The 16067-nt window shown below is 40.9% G+C and overlaps 1 protein-coding gene across 1 annotated transcript; it reads right to left on the bottom strand.

The window, feature by feature from the left end:
* Nucleotides 1-9320: 9320 nt before the first annotated feature.
* On the bottom strand, nt 9321-10262 carry foxb1a (forkhead box B1a). Its single transcript, XM_026366283.1, has one exon. The coding sequence runs from the start codon at nt 10260-10262 to the stop codon at nt 9321-9323; it is 942 nt and encodes a 313-aa protein (XP_026222068.1).
* Nucleotides 10263-16067: the final 5805 nt, after the last annotated feature.

The following is a 16067-nucleotide window of genomic DNA, read 5'->3' on the forward strand; positions in this document are numbered from 1 at the left end:
CTTTGGAATGCGAACTAACACAATTAAAAGTGCTTCATGAGTGTATTAGAGGAATAAGTTGTGAATTAGCACTTTGAATACACAAGGCTGTTTTCATTCCCAAACCCTTTCACTCATTCAAGAAGCAGGGGGAAAGAGGTCTTTTTGAAGTCAGCCGGTTCTTTTTCTTTTTTCTCCCTCCCCAAGCAAAAGAAGATTGAGTCAGCCTAATCTGCTCCTTGTACATTTGAATGTCTTCTGCAAAGAGCTCATCCTGGCTGCTTGATAAAGGTCCAGGTGCAGAGACAGTGGCCGTGCCTAACTTCATCTCTGTGGGGGCTGTAAATCATGGGGGGAAGCCCACCCTTTGAAGATACAAGCTTGCTTTCCCTGCTGATTTGTGGCCAGAAGGGCAAGCCCTTTTCCAGCCCTGCACAATGCTCTCGCCAAAGCAGAGAGGGTGTCAGAAAGAGGTGGACTCATAACTTCCCGGTATGTTCGAGGACCCTCAATCAAGCTGCACAACACATACTCCACGTAAGAAGCACAGCTCCTGACCATCAAAGGTCAAGTGGAAGGACACACGGATGACACCATGGGGGTTTAGCCACTGTTAGGAAATCATATGCAAATAACAATCTTTATTTTTCCTCTGGTAGGAAACATCAATAATGACGTTTTACAAAGTTTCAAAATCAGGTGCTGGGAACTGCTGATGGCAGCTAAAAGAGCTTTTTGAACCTGTCAAGCACGAGTCGTAACTCTTCTTTCAAGTCACCTATTAAAAAGTGAAATACAAGACAGAGCTGAATCTATCATGACCTTTACACTTTATACTCACCTAACACACGAATCATAAATAAGACTTGTAATTCGCTTGTTGCTGCAGGGCCCAGACACTGTGTCAATCACTCGGCATTCAGGAATTTTTCACAAGATGTTCATCATCTAACTGGTTTGAGTACACGCTGTAAGAACACAGCTAGCATAATAGAATGACTTACATGTTGTTGTTTCTGGTCGCTTGGCTTTATAGCACGACCAAAGCCAATAATCTATGACACACACTCATAGACAGGCCCTTGATTTTCATTTGACCACTACAGTGTCATCTAATAATGCCAGTGAAAAGAAATCAGCCAACCACTGCACGCTCCCTTTGACAGAGACATTTAGCTGAACATTGTGGGGCTTAAGTGGAGTTCTGTGAAGCTCATTGTGACACACAGGCTTGCATTTCTCTGTTTGTTATTTAGATCCGTATTTATACTTGTTGTCAGAGACAGGCTGGAAGCACAGCAGTGGCTTCCTCCATGGGCTGGATAACAATGAGCTGCAGGGAGCAGCCCAGCGAGGCATTTAGCCAGCCTTGCCCCGTCTCGGGAGGAAGGTGAGAAGGAAGTTCGCTGCCCGTGAATCAGACTTTCACTCCTTGCACGTCAAAGCTTTTCCTTTCTTGCTGATCTCTGTCCCAACAGCTCAGAGATCATACTGTCAAGAAGGGATGGCAGTTTGATTCGAGGTCTAAAACCGGAGTCTGGCACATTCAAGTTTTTTTTCCCATGAAATTATTCCTAAATCAGCTACGGTGATGCAAAGCTGGTCAACTTCAGGAGCAAAGCCCTTCTTCTCATCTGTTCTACTTTGCAGCTCACAGAAAAGAAAAGATGGATGCAGCAGGCAAGTTGTGTTCATTTGTGGTTCTTAAAGTGCTGTCCTGGCTCTTTCATCACATTTCATCATTCAGCGTGTTTGCAAATGAATTTAATGACCCAAAAAAGTAAGAGAGTAACACCACACAACACCCTTCTTCAGTGCAGAATCACAAAAGCTGCCACACACATTGAGGCTCTTTTACAAACTCAGCTCTATATGAAGATGATGTAAGCTGTATAGAAAATAAATACCCTGTCACATGAAATATATGTTTGCATTGTCCTTGATAGTCTGTGGCAAGTTATTTTTTAATTTTAATTTCCAGAGAAACTAATCAACAACCGATAAAATAATTATGGCCAGGGGATCCACAGAACCTTGAAAGCTTGTTTAATGACAGTACATTACATCATTCATAAAGAACTCATTTCCCAAGTGTATTGATGGCTCTTATCATCATTACAATGTAGATCAATGAAGGCCATGGCTTCTGAGAGGAGTGCACAAAACTCGCAGTTTAAAGATGGTGTTATCTGAGCCTTGTATGGGTGTGCACAGCCATTGTAGCCTTTTTGTTTGGCGGCTTCCTGAGAAGACGAGCGGTGTGTTCGCAGCTATCAGCAGCTGTGTGCTACGTGCCTCTGATCCAAGCAGCTATTGACTTCCTGAGATTTGAATTAATTACTTGCTTCACAAGAGAAACTGGATTGCAGTGGAACCCCCTAAGAAGTCCACTCATTCTTAGGAAACTGCCCCATGGACTTGCAGATGGTTTCACTGAGATGTGCTTTCCCATAGAGAACAATTACACAGGGGATTGTGGCGCTGGCATAAACCTGGAGCACACAGTCTCCATTCTGAACATTTCAAAACAGCCATAGGGGAGGTTTGTGACTTAACATAAATTAGACCACCAGGGAATGGGGGGATCTGAAGTGGCGGAAGGGCAATATTACAGATAAATGCACTGTTCTGTGAGATTCTGTGCCACAGAAGAAACAGAAAATTACACAGTAACAAGCTGGAATCAGATGAAAACCACATTAAGGTTGTTTAATGTTTGATAAACCTGATCACTGCAGCCTTTACTGCAAATATGAGGTATTCTCATGCTTTGCTGGTTCAGTCAATTCTCTGTGTGTTTTCAGTCTAAGAAAGGAAACAATAATGAGAGCAATTAATGATGTGTAGAAAGAATTACAGTTGATACTTTAAGAGGCCCGTGTGTTCGTCTGAAAGGGATTAAGTTGCTGCTGTGCTTGTATTCCGCTTACTTTCAATTGGCTCAAGGCCTTGTATTTGGTCTTGTTAGTGTCAGCAGCCGCATTTCCCAGTGAAGAGTACACTTAGCTGTGATGAAGTATCCAGGAACGCAGAGGTTACCAGTGGCTGCTAATTAACCTCACATTGTGTTTGCTAACAAAGAAACAAAGGAACAAAGTGGAATTTCAATGCAGAAGATTATCACAATCACAATGAGCGTAGTGCAGGATCATGCACTTAATAGGGATTTTCACACTGGCCACGACAACATGAGATTACATCAAAGACAGATGAAGTTACATTAACAGAACAATGCAGCCTTGTTATGCAATAACAAGCAGCCATCTGGGCCCACTGTGGGATAGGAAAAGGCTCCAAGTGCGCAGCTCGGCCAGAATGTGACGTCCTCCTTCGGCAGCTTCTGCAAGATTGGATTTGATTGTGAGAACTTTATTGCAGCTTTGTTCTGTCGGAGAGGAGGTAGCATCCTTCCTCAAACACATTGAGACAAAAGAGGAAACGGGCTGTGTGTTCTTCACTGGTTATTGTTGCCTCTGTTTCTGTCCCACCGGCTGAATGGCAATTACTGCTGACTTCCTATCCAGCACAGAGCCTGGGCCCGCTGAGGCTGCCCTGACCCTGCAGTATCCAGAGGGGAGAGAAGGGAGCTGTCAAAACTCACACCTCTCCCTACTCCCGTGGGGAGTGCTCCTCCAGCTGCTGCCCCACGGGGCTCTCGCTGCACACTCCTGCTAATCAGCTCCATCTCATCTCTTGAAGGAACTGGCCCCAAGTGGATGTAGGCCCCTTTTCTCACCTCTGCTACCTCGTTGCACCTTTGAAGTCATGTGTAAGTGTTAGTTTACGGCTGGAGAGGGTATGGTATGATAAGATCCCAAGGAAAGGTGATAAATTAGCTTTTCGTCCCACATTTAAAAGGGGAAATAGCAGACTGCTAAAATCCACAGAATCTGTCATAGTTCTAACACCTAAGAGCTAAAGCACTCGAGAACCAAAAACATTGTGGTGTCAAATCTGTTAAGTACCTTCATTAAAGCAGCTTGTTTGTATGAGCACTTGGCCGGCTTCCCACACTCAGGTTCTGTATGAACAAGCATTTGGTCAAACTCAAACTAGCTGCAGGACTTTTTTTTTTTTTTTTTTTTTAATAAATAATAAATATAATTATCCAAAATGCTGCAAGTGCAACAGATTTACTAGACCAGACAAGCTGGGACAGAGCAGAAACGTTTAGTTCTTAGAACACACCTTCCCCTGGTATGCAAAATTGAACATTGCTGAATAATAATACTTTATATGCAGCTAGACGTATTGTTACTAGTTCATCTGAACACAGGAAACAGTCCAAAAACTTCATCGACTTTAACCATTTGTTGAGCCAACTGCGATAATAAAATTCAGAAGTGCTCGTGAGTTGTCAGATGTAATGGCTGCAGGTAGAGGCTGACAGGGCTGGAGCCTGAAACTTGATGAACGGTTTTGTGTTGGTTGTCTGTCTCACCTTGTTTCAACATGTCCAGCACACACACTCCAAAGCCAATAACAAGAGATCCATATACATATTGTAAGCAGAAACCTAATGAAATATGTCAGTGACTGTCGATGCACTGAGGCACTGGTGCCCTGAAAATTTATCATATCTATAACTGCGGCACATGATACTCATGTGGAGTGGAGAAGAAGATAAGATGAACCACTATTAGTGTATAAATGGGGAAATTTGCAATAATAGTGGAAGAGTTAAAAAAGAAAGACTCATTATGAAAAGCTTTTTCACTCAGTTTTATTTCCAGATTCACAACTTCCAGTGTTTCCTGTACATGAAATTCTTAGAAAAATGTTTTGCTGCCTATAGTATGACTATGCAAAACTCATTTGTGCGTCACACCTTGCCTGTGACAATATGCATCCTTATCTTGAATTACAATTATCACCCCATTTCCTACAGCCATTAGCTCTCCTTTACACCTGCTTCCACTTGGAAGCTTAATAAGATACGCAGTTATTTAAAAATAGATCTCCTTGTTTTTCGACGAGCTGTAGGCCCCGCTGAGTGTGCCGAGAACCTTTAAATCCATCACATAAAAAAAAAACTTCAAAGTTTGTAAAACAGAGTGTATGAATGCTGTAACATCCATGTAAGCGCCACGTACTGCAGCTCAGTGGAAATTTGCCGCTGCCACCCGCTGACATAATTTGTTTCACAGTCACCACCCAGCAGCATGAATCAGATGTTGACACTCTAATTTCATGCACACATGGGTGTTTGGCTGGGGCAGCCTTGAATGCTGCTGAATTTCCTTGCCTCTCTCTCCAGCTGCCCACTATACCTGCCCTTTGCCCTCCGACACAGCCATGTAATGTATTTAGCCTGGGTCACACATGATGACTGATTGTTTAACCATATAGACGGGAGTTTGCACTTGTAGAATATCATCCCCACACTCCATAGTTTTTGTGTTACAAAAATCTAAGAAATGGCTTTTATAAGATTTATTATTTATATTATTATTATTATTATATTATTAACTTCTTAAAAATGTTAAGTGGTCACAAATTCACACATTTAGAATGATAGTTACTCAGTTGCTTCTTCTCCACTCATCACGAGAGCACCTCCTCTATTTCCTACTAAAATAAACCTGTTTACCCATGGTCCACAGCTCCGTCAGAAAATATTTGTTTTAGTTTGTTGTTTTTATTTTAAAAAACTACACATACTTGCAAGAAATAATAAAATGTAGCCACTAGCCATGTTTCAAAATGTCAAAAGCTTGTCGAGGATTGACACCTTTGCAGAGAATAATTAATGTAACTTTTGTCTATCACTGATTATCTTGCTTCTTCTAAAAGTCAGCGCTGACAGCCTGCTGTGGGGAGAGAGGATGAGCTACCTTGCATGTCCTCATTCTGTCAGCTCAAAGAGCCAGCATAAACTATTTTCAACACAACTGACCAGCGAGACACCTATAGATGTATATACGTGCACAAAAAAGAAAGAAAGAAAAAGGGTGAGGGTAATTCCCAATATCTTCTCTCCATAACAAATCTGACAGCTTCTTTTACGAGTGTGCATAAATCCACAAGATAAATGCATAAACAAATAAGCTGCTTTGTGCAGTGGAAGCCAGAGAACGGCCAGGATTTTGTGAAACACTTGCTTCCTCTTGACAAATATCCAAACAATAAACACACAGTAAATAACAGCACCCTGTCCCTATCAGTTCCCTACTTGAGGTTAAGTTGAGTTTATTGCGGAGGCCACTGCCTGCATGCATTAAGCAAATCATAAATTATACATGCTAATTACCTTGGGCCTCCACTTTAATGAATTATTTTAATTAAACTACAACACTGAGGTTTTGCATGTGGTCTATATTTCATCCCCTGCCTCCGATGACCTTCTTCTTTGTCTAAGTGGAACATAGTTGAGAGAACAAGGACAATGCAGATTTAGATTATACAACTGAAAATATGATCTGTACAACATAGAAATACTGTAATAACAACAGGTTTTATTAGAGAAAGTCTGTAAAAATGAAGAGGAATAAAACCTCTGGGGTATCATTTGCAGCTAAAAACATTTGCAATGCAACAAACCATTCTTGTTAAATAGTTTTATTAGGAGGAAATTTGTTTTCAGACATTTCATTTCATTTTCATGATTGTGGTGTCGTATATGAGCTTTCCAAAGTTGTACAGTGTTGTCCGTCTTCACTTAACAGTAACAGTGTTTTTAATGCAGGAGGTTTCACACTGGCCTTCACATAGAGTTGAATCTATTTACACATTTGTTCAGGGAGAGATGAATTTCTTTGTAAAGTTGTGCCAGTTAAACAACGCCCTCATTTTTTTCCTAAGCTGAAATATTACCACCGATGTGCAACATTTCAGTATTTATGTTACTGCTCCTCAAAAAGAATTATTATAAGACAGGATTTAGCTTTTTCATTTATCGTATTTGTCAAATTTCCATGTACCACAAAAATTCTCCAGTGAAATGTTTTGGTTATTTTTACATTTCATAATTGGAGATGAAGTTACAATGAATTACTTCTTGTTTACATTTTCTTATAAAAGTTTTATACACAGGCAAAACAAAAACAAAAAAACAAAGTTAGGTACACTGAAATCTGAATAAATAGGAAAAAATGCACAAGTATAAATGTGTAGTAAATATTTATTGAGTATAAGTTGTTAATTTTTGTACCTGTGTGACACAAGTGTTTGTCGATTAAATTGTTATAACCAATAAATAAAAAGTTTTTTCTCTTCTATATGTCTGATTGTGTGGTTTTGATGTAACTTTCTCCACCAGCCAGAAAAATAGAAAAGCTTGTAAATTAAAGCTTGTAATCTGGCGTTGCAGTTTCAATACCTGTAATCATCCAGAGTCACACACACACACACACACACACACACGCACACACACACAAACACACCAAATGGGGAGAAAAAACTAACACTGTTGTACAAACAGTCCGTGGGGGGAGGGGTGGATTTAAATTCCAAAAGGGTCTCGCAGCTCGTTTCCTAGTTCCCCAGTCAGCAATGTGTTTGTGAAAAATCAGTCTTTTTGTCTTGCTGAAAAAAAAGGCTAAATCTACATTGGTGGCCCAGTCGAAGTTTGCTATTCTTTGCACTTTCAATTGAACTGAATGAGGGAGAATGAAGTGGCCCGAGACCCTTTATTTGATCTACTCGATTGCATAAAGTGACGGAATTCTAATGTATTTGTTTAATACCCCGAAATAGGCTGTTGCTGTCAATAGAGGAGGCAGATTTGTATTCAGGTCTGTAAAAACAAATAAGCAAACGGTCAAATGTATTTCGCGCAGTGATGAAAATATTTCTACCTCTGCATTTAAAAACCTGTTGAATAAAGTTCCCCCGACAAAAGGAGAAAATACAGTCGACGCGCAGTCATCACTTATTAAAAGTCATGTATTTAATTCGCCCCCTGTGACATTTCAGGTCGAAAAATGCAACAGTATTAATTCCGACAATTTGTGCAGCTTTTCTAAATGTTTATTGTTGGGCTTAATTGTGTTTAGCCTACAGCTTGATGAATGAGCCCAGTTGTCTGCGCTGTGACCATGGCATCGCAACTCCATGCATCCTAATGGACTGCACGATTCATTTCTCTCCCCACTGCTCCTGTGCGACTCTCACGCTGAAATGGTACATGCCCGCTTAAAAAAAGCACCTTATTATTATTATTATTATTATTATTATCATTACATATCCAATAATAATACAATTATTATTAGATTATGATTAAATGTTTTTAAATCGCATTTTCTTTTCATGTGATAATAATGATAGTAATTAAATATAATAATAATAATAATAATAATCGTTTCTAGATGAAACCTTCAGAAGCTTTGTTGATTGTTTACTTCACTTTTAATGAGAAAATATTTCGATGACCATATTATTTTTTTTCCAATTCACTGCAGACTGTTTGCACACTTTTCAAAAGCACGCATGCTTGCAACAAAAAAACAAAACAAAAATAAAACAAACAAACAAACCAAAACCAACAACAATAACAGCAACAGTAACAACACAAATTTTTAGAATGCATGCTTTAGCTAAAAAAAAGGAAAGTACAAATTTACAGCATCTGATACACATGGTCACCACAGCCTTTTAAATTAAATGCTTCACAGAACATTTTCTGGAAAATAGATATCTAAAACATAAAACTAAAAAGTGCATTTTACAACATTTCAGTATCAGTTATTTGCAATATTCACATCTTGCATTTCGAGGACGTCTCACAATACTACTCTTCGATATGAAAAGATTTCATAACTCAGTTTGCTTTTTTTTTGTATTTGTTTTTGTTTTTTTTGTTTTGTTTTGTTTTGTTTTGTTTTTTTTACAGGGTTGGCAAGAACAAATCTAAATCCTAGTCCTATTTGGTATATCCTCACCCATCATCCCAATATTAAAAGCAAACAACAACACAGAGCCATATTGCCTCGCAGTTTCATTGACATTACAGTGGTCACACAGAAACGGTGCAAAAGTTTTGCTATTTGATCAAAACTGAAAAAAAAAACTGCCACGGGAATTTCAAGCACTTGGGCCACAAGTCCCCAAAACAAATCCCCTCAGTGGCCCCGATTTCAAACACTCACATTTCACAATAAACTGAAAAATAGAACTATCAAATAATTTATATTTTTCAAGAGCAATACTTCGCTGTGCGATTCTGTGCTGGACTTCTATGACACAATTTTAAAGCGACACATTCAACACATACACAAATAAATCGATATGCAACTGCAACTCGCCTTGATAGTTTCCCACGACAGAAAATAGAAACTTTGGGTTTTGGTAAAAGGGGCCTAGGAGCCAGCCAGCAGTTCGTTTGACTGCAAGTGTTCAGCTGGTCAGTGCACAGCCACGGACTGCAGCGTGGAGGGGCTCGTCAGAGTCTCGCTCGGGGTCGCAGGGCTGCTTTGGCTCGTTGCTGTCTGTGGGGATGTCGGGCTCAGAGACTGTGGAGAGTTTGATAGAAACGCGGGGATGTGGGGAGGTAGCGCCGAGAAACCGGGCATGGAGGTCGGGGTGGGTTTGATTGGCACAGGAATAGCCGGTAACGACTGTCCCCCGTGACACAGAGACTTGATGGGCACTCCGTAGGCACTGTAGTCGCTGCTTGCCATGGAGATTGGGGCCGCCGTGTCAATCACGCTGGTGTTGTACATGTGGGGCCAGGCTGTCGTCAGCTGGTTGTGGAGCGGGTACCCGGCAGACATGGACTGCATGGTGGAGAACGCCAGACTTCCCGGGACCTTGTACTCTCTGGCGATGATGTTCTCGATGGCGAACGGATGTTTAAAAGTTGACGTCTGAGACACTCCGAGGTTGTAAGTGGACATTTGGGGAAGGTGCGTGCCAGTAGCAGCCAGGGCGCTCAGTCTCAGTTTGGCTTGCTGTTGGAGGTAATGCGCAGCATCCGACTGCTTACTGGGGGCCAAGTGATCAGACACAGCCAACACTTTGAACCTTTTGCGGCGTCTCAAGAAACTTCCGTTTTCAAACATGTCCCCGCAGTTGGGGTGTAGAGCCCAGAAACTGCCCTTACCTGGTTGGTCAGGGCGCCGGGGGATTTTGATGAAACAGTCGTTGAAGGACAGGTTGTGTCGCAGAGAGTTCTGCCACCGCTGAGTGTTTTCTCTGTAATAAGGAAATCTATCCATGATGAACTTGTAAATTTCACTGAGCGGCAGCATCTTCTCCGGGCAGCTTTGGATCGCCATGGCAGTGAGGGAGATGTAGGAGTAGGGTGGCTTCTGGTCGCTGTACGTGTTTCTCCCCGGACGAGGCATCCTCGATATTTTCAGAAAAGCAGTTTAAAAAAAAAAAAAAAAGTTAAGTTTCCTTTAATTCATTGGCGAACGTTTGCAGCTCTTCATGAAAACAACCGATGGGGAAAGTTTCAGTGCAGGAAACGCTGGAGTGGCGCGGTGCGTAAAACAGCCAGGTCGAGCGCCTCTGTGTGCAGGCGCGCGGACGGTGCACATTTATGGAGTGACGGCTGCAGTGAGTCTTTCTTGCAAAGTAAGACAGCTTGTCCCGCTAGCAAAGCTGAATAGACTTCATTTGGCGTCCTTGATCAGACGAGCTAAGTGGATGCCTCCATGGCCTTCCTCTAACCATCTGATAGTTTTATGTAGTGACATGAGCAGAAAAGACCCCTGTAGAGGCGCTCCATTAATGTGCCACCTCTTTGCTATCACATGACAATTGCCATGGGAGGAGGGGGCTGGGAGGAAGGCATAATCTGGTTTCATTTACACCTATTTACATGGACACCTTGGGCCAATGGAAATCATTTCCATTTGAAGACAAGAAAATGGGGTGAAAAGGCTCGGCAACCGGAATTGAACTGCGATGGCACTCGGTGTGTGAAGGTATGCGCTAATACTTCTTGAGCGGACTTTACAGTTACACCTCAGAGGCGAACGTGGGATTTCGGGTGCGCATGGAAATAGCTCGGCGTATTTAAATTTAATGATATTGTCTGTCAAAGTAAAGTTACCTTTAACAAACTGTACTGCTGTTAATGTAGATGCTGTATTTGATTTAAAAATATTAAAATATTTGTTTGTGCATAATGAGTAGTGTTTAAAATTTTTGTTGCCATATTATTATTATTATTATTATTATTTTTTTTTTGTGACGTGGATTTGAATGACAGTGTCAGCATTTTCTGTCAGTGTGCATTTTCTTGTTACTCTGTAAGTTTTTTTTATGACATGCACACGCCATACTAAATAATTTGCCATGAGCAAGTCTGTGGATGAACCGACTGTTAGTGTTTTTTTTTCTCATCTAATTTCGCCCAGAGCTGAGCACAGGAAATAGACGATATGAAAACATCAACACAATGCAAACAATGCTGTTCAAACTGAAACTTCATGAGGCAATCAGGTCTATTGTGTTTATGGAAAGGAGATTCAAAAGTACTTCAGAAATGCAAATAAACCCTTGAGGATGGTGTGGTGAAAACTGTATAAAATATCCATAAGTCAATTATATGAATGTGAAAACCAAATGGGAAGCCTATTTTGAGCTATTGCTATTCAAGCTTTTGGCCAGGGCCACCTTTCCGCTTGGAGGGTTTGCAATGCCAGGGACCACACACACTCACACACAGATTTGCTCATAATTTATGCTAATTTCCCCCCATAAATCCACAATGCACCCCATCACCAGTCTGACGGATTACGAAAAGAATCGCATTGCGGGGGACACCGAGCTATTTTCACCCCGAAACCAGGAGCAGGCTGAAGAGGAGACTCTTCTCTGCTGTGTAAGAACTGTTTAACAATATAAAAAAAAAAAAAAACGGGGATCAACTGAAAAGGGAAAATAGGCAATACACTGTGTCTGCTTATATATGCTATAATTTAATATTTCAGATTAGGAGTGGTATTGTAAAAAAAGTATAAATAAGAAAAAGACACTTCTTTCTTAATGTCAAGTGTCTAGTCTAAAACTTCCAGCTTGTAGTTTCGTTATTTTTTCATGCAGAGTGGCTTTTAACACCTGCCATTTCCCATTAATGTTCAGCTGAAAAGGTTTTGTCCAAAAGGAAGTGGCCCAGCCGACCTGTGTGGAGCACCGCGGATAATGACCCACTGCCAAACATCTCCTGACATCCAGCCTATTCATTCATTCATTCAGTCATTCAGTCAATCAGTCATTTAAAAAAAATGTATTAGGCCTATATTATCTTACTGAGATTAATATGTCCATGCACGGTGCTGTCAGGAAAGTCTGTCCCTCACACACACAGGATGGGGAACGTGCGTAAATGGTTATTTTGGAAAGTGGCTGAGACGAACTGTAAACACGAAGGCGTGCAAATCATTTGAATGCACACAGACTCAAGCTTTTTAAGCATCATTCTTAATTTTGCAACCGCCCCCCCCCCCTCTTGAAGTAGCCCATCTTCTCCAGTTTTGTTCGCACTGTCAGTTTGCTCCCTGCAAGTTAACCTGCAGCCATTAACCAGTCGAGCCACAGAGGAGCAGGGAGACTTTCTTCTCCTCTCTCTCACACACACACACACGGACGGTGTGGCTTTTTGAGCTGCGGGGTTATGGGATATTGGTAGGCCTTTTGTGCCTGTCGAATGCACACACTGAAAATACCACCATGACTCTGAATCTGAATAGGGTTTTTAGCTGCTCCCAAACTCCTGAGTTCAAGCAGCAGTAGATCAAGTCTGCACTATGTTTGGTCATTTGTAGAAACCCGAACAAAGGTTGGGATAAGCCAAATTGCATTGCACTTGTGAACCGTGCCTCAGTCTGAAGTATCCTTTATAGCAGGAGGGGACCAAGAACAATTTTGTGTGAGCTTTAAAAAAAAAAAAAGAGGAGCGAAAACAAAGGGCACTTTCTGAAACATCTTAAAGTAGAGTAGTGAGGCGTGACATTCCCAGGGTGACGAGACACAAAAGCTGAGGTCATGGGGATGAAAAAGAGAATCAAACAGCCACTTTCACACGTCTGCCCTCCTCTGCTGCGCCCCCCGAACACAATGGGAAACAAATGTTGTTAAAAGAGGATCGATGCCATTCATCCTAAAGCAGCGAATGATAGCCAAACAATATTGTCACAGTGAATCGAGTTGAGATATGCTGCCACCCAGACCTGCGGAAAGGGGAGAAGAACCGCCTTTCAGGGGACGATTAAGAGAAATTTAAAGCCGATGGTGATGCACGTTGCACACGAAAACAAGAATCCAAGATGCGGAACATCAACAAACATCATTTAGATTTGATTTTTACGTGGTGATTTCAAATTATCCGTCACTGTTACAACATTACTTTTCCAAAATCACAAATCCCAAAGCACTCAGTGTGTTCAAAACGGTGCGTATTTTTGCCCCTTAATCCACCAATAAATTGACAAATCGGGGTTCTAGATGTGTTGGATTATGTTTGTGTTTTTTTAAGACAAACACTCTCAATCCCAGCAAATTCTTGAGTTTGAGTTGTTTTCTCATTTTCGTCACGCAGATCTGTAGGTTTAAGGGGATTTGTCATCCGGCCACAGCCTCGGTGTTAAACACACGCTCAGTGTGAGTTAAAGCAGGTACAGTTGGTTTGTCTGCTGCAAACTGTGACTCTCCAGCCCAACCAATAGGCCCGCGCCTCTAATTAAGTCCTTGGTGGTTTCAGCCCCCAGAGATGTTTTACGGTGCAATTAAGGACGCGCTGATGATAAGGTATGAATATTCAGCAGAATGACAATTAATTAGCAGACAGAGAGCTCTCACAAGAACATCCTCAATGGCAAATTTAGTGCGTATGACGAGATGCTTCTTCTTACTGAAAGGCCTTTTATCGCACGCTGCCGCCCTCAGTATGACTGTATGTGTATGTGAGATCTGATTATTATTGGTGACATCACAACACGTTTCATATAGTTGTTATAGTTGTTTATTTTATCAAACAGCGGCATTACAGTCCTGCTGGCAGCCCACTCCATTAGTTGTTTCTAAGGGGACATCAGAGGGAGTACCTGGAAGAAGACCTCAGGGCATTTACAACATATGCTCGGATTATGCTTAATGGTCTAATTACATAAATTAGGCATTCATTATACGGCACATCATCTGTAACAGATATCTCAATTGACCAGAGGTGGGAACATCTAATTCAATTTGTGTGTGATGTACTTTCATCCAATTAAAAGCTGAGAAACGGGGAAAACGAAATAAATTTGGATTTTTTTTAATTTGAGGAAAAAAATGTAAAAAAAAAAAAACATATATAAAATGTTAATAATATTACTATTATTTAGTTGCTTCTTTTATTTTTATTTATTTTACTTTACCTTCCTAAGCAGCATTATCATTAAGCAGTTTCACTTCGTGACCATCAGATGGGGACAGGCTCTGTAGCATGAACCACATACAAATTCTTACAAATACAGTCTGTCAGCATAAGGTGCCTTATGTGCTTTCTATCTATTTATTTTTAATCTATTTTTTATTATAAGTATGAGCATAAATATAATAATTTTACTCTGTTTTATTGATACCAGGGAACATCAACATATCTATCCATCTATCAGCTGTGCTGCTATGACTCTGTCTGAGGGCACATGAGCTTGAGTGCATGTGAAGTATGTGTGTGTAGGAGGTGTGTCCCAGTTCATTGACTCCATATGGTGAGAAACAGCAGGACTGATGAGTGTACTACCTGAGGTCGGTGTTTGTGCTGTCGGCTGTAACCAAAACAGAGGCCCCTGACCCCCCTGCATAATTCATTACAGACAGGACAGTGCCGTTCATACTTTCGTTTCATCATTTAGCTTTGGTGACAGATGACTCTATAACAACAAATCATCCTATTAAACTACACATGATGCTTAGCCAGCTGACAGATATAAAAGACAAGGAGCAAAGAGCAAGAGGAAAAGTCGCTGCGAAGACGGTGAGACAGAAAAACATGGAAATGGGAGAAAGATGAGAGGAGGAGAGAACAGAATAACAATAAGAGAGTCCATTTCAATTCTGAAGGAAATGCAGAAGCTCTCACTACTATTCTATGTATTACTGTATAATGAACTAGATTCATATGAACAATGATCACGGACCTTCTCAGTTCCTGTATATGTTGTTGAAAATGAGAGACTAATGCAATATTAAGTGATCTGAGATCATAATATATTAACAACAAATTCAATATCACAGTGAACTTTCACCGTGAAGAAGAAAGATGAGGGGCTATTATGCAAAGAAAAAGCATGAATTAACAGAGTTCAATCAGATTTTACATTTCACAGAAGATAAAATGAGGTGGAAGGTTTCGAGAAGGATAATCATGAATCTGAATGAGGAAAAGATCACAGGAGGAAGCAATATTAATGGAAGTATGCCAGGTTTAAGGACACGTGTGTGTGTGTGTGTGTGTGTGTGAGACTGTGTCATTTAACACTGCTGTACATCAGATGACAGACAACATATTGACTAACCAGTTAACTGGTGGATGGATCAATACACGGACCAGCTTTATACTCTCAAGGTCAAAGTTGTACGTTTAACTTTTAACCTTTAACCTCTCTGTTTGCTTTACTTTCATATTATCTGTTTTATTGCAGGATAAATCGCAGAAGTTACTATCCTGTAAGGACTAGTTGTTTGGCCCAGATTAATTACACCACACGTTTGTAAGGTATAGAATAATAATAAAAAAAAAAAGCTTTGAACTCTTAAGATCAGTTGTGAGAAAGTTGACATGTCCACGTCTCTCCTTTGGGGGTTAGTGTGTAAGACGTCTCACTGAGGCAAATCCCTTTTTATTGTGAGCTTGTGTGGTTGGAAGGCACGGTCCTTTGTGTGACTCATGTTCATCCAGACCTTGGCAGTGATCAGAACACACTTAACCAACTGGGACCAAATGAGGGGCATTTTGTTCTGTCTTTCATCTTATACATCAGGGAAATGCCTGGTCTCCAAGGATGGCTAACAGAGCCAAAGACCAGAACAACACAATACACAGTAACAATATAGGAGTGTTTACAACACACGTAAACAAAAACACGAGGCTGATGCTGGGGACACCCACGGGGAAGGTAACAGAGTGAAAAGATACCATGGAATTTATAAAAAAA

The sequence above is a fragment of the Anabas testudineus genome, chromosome 6 (assembly GCF_900324465.2).
Source record: "Anabas testudineus chromosome 6, fAnaTes1.2, whole genome shotgun sequence".
Lineage (NCBI taxonomy): Eukaryota > Metazoa > Chordata > Actinopteri > Anabantiformes > Anabantidae > Anabas > Anabas testudineus.

What these genes read in the sequence shown, in the direction of transcription:
- foxb1a (XM_026366283.1), bottom strand. Translation starts at nt 10,262, where the DNA reads ATGCCTCGTCCGGGGAGAAACACGTACAGCGACCAGAAGCCACCCTAC.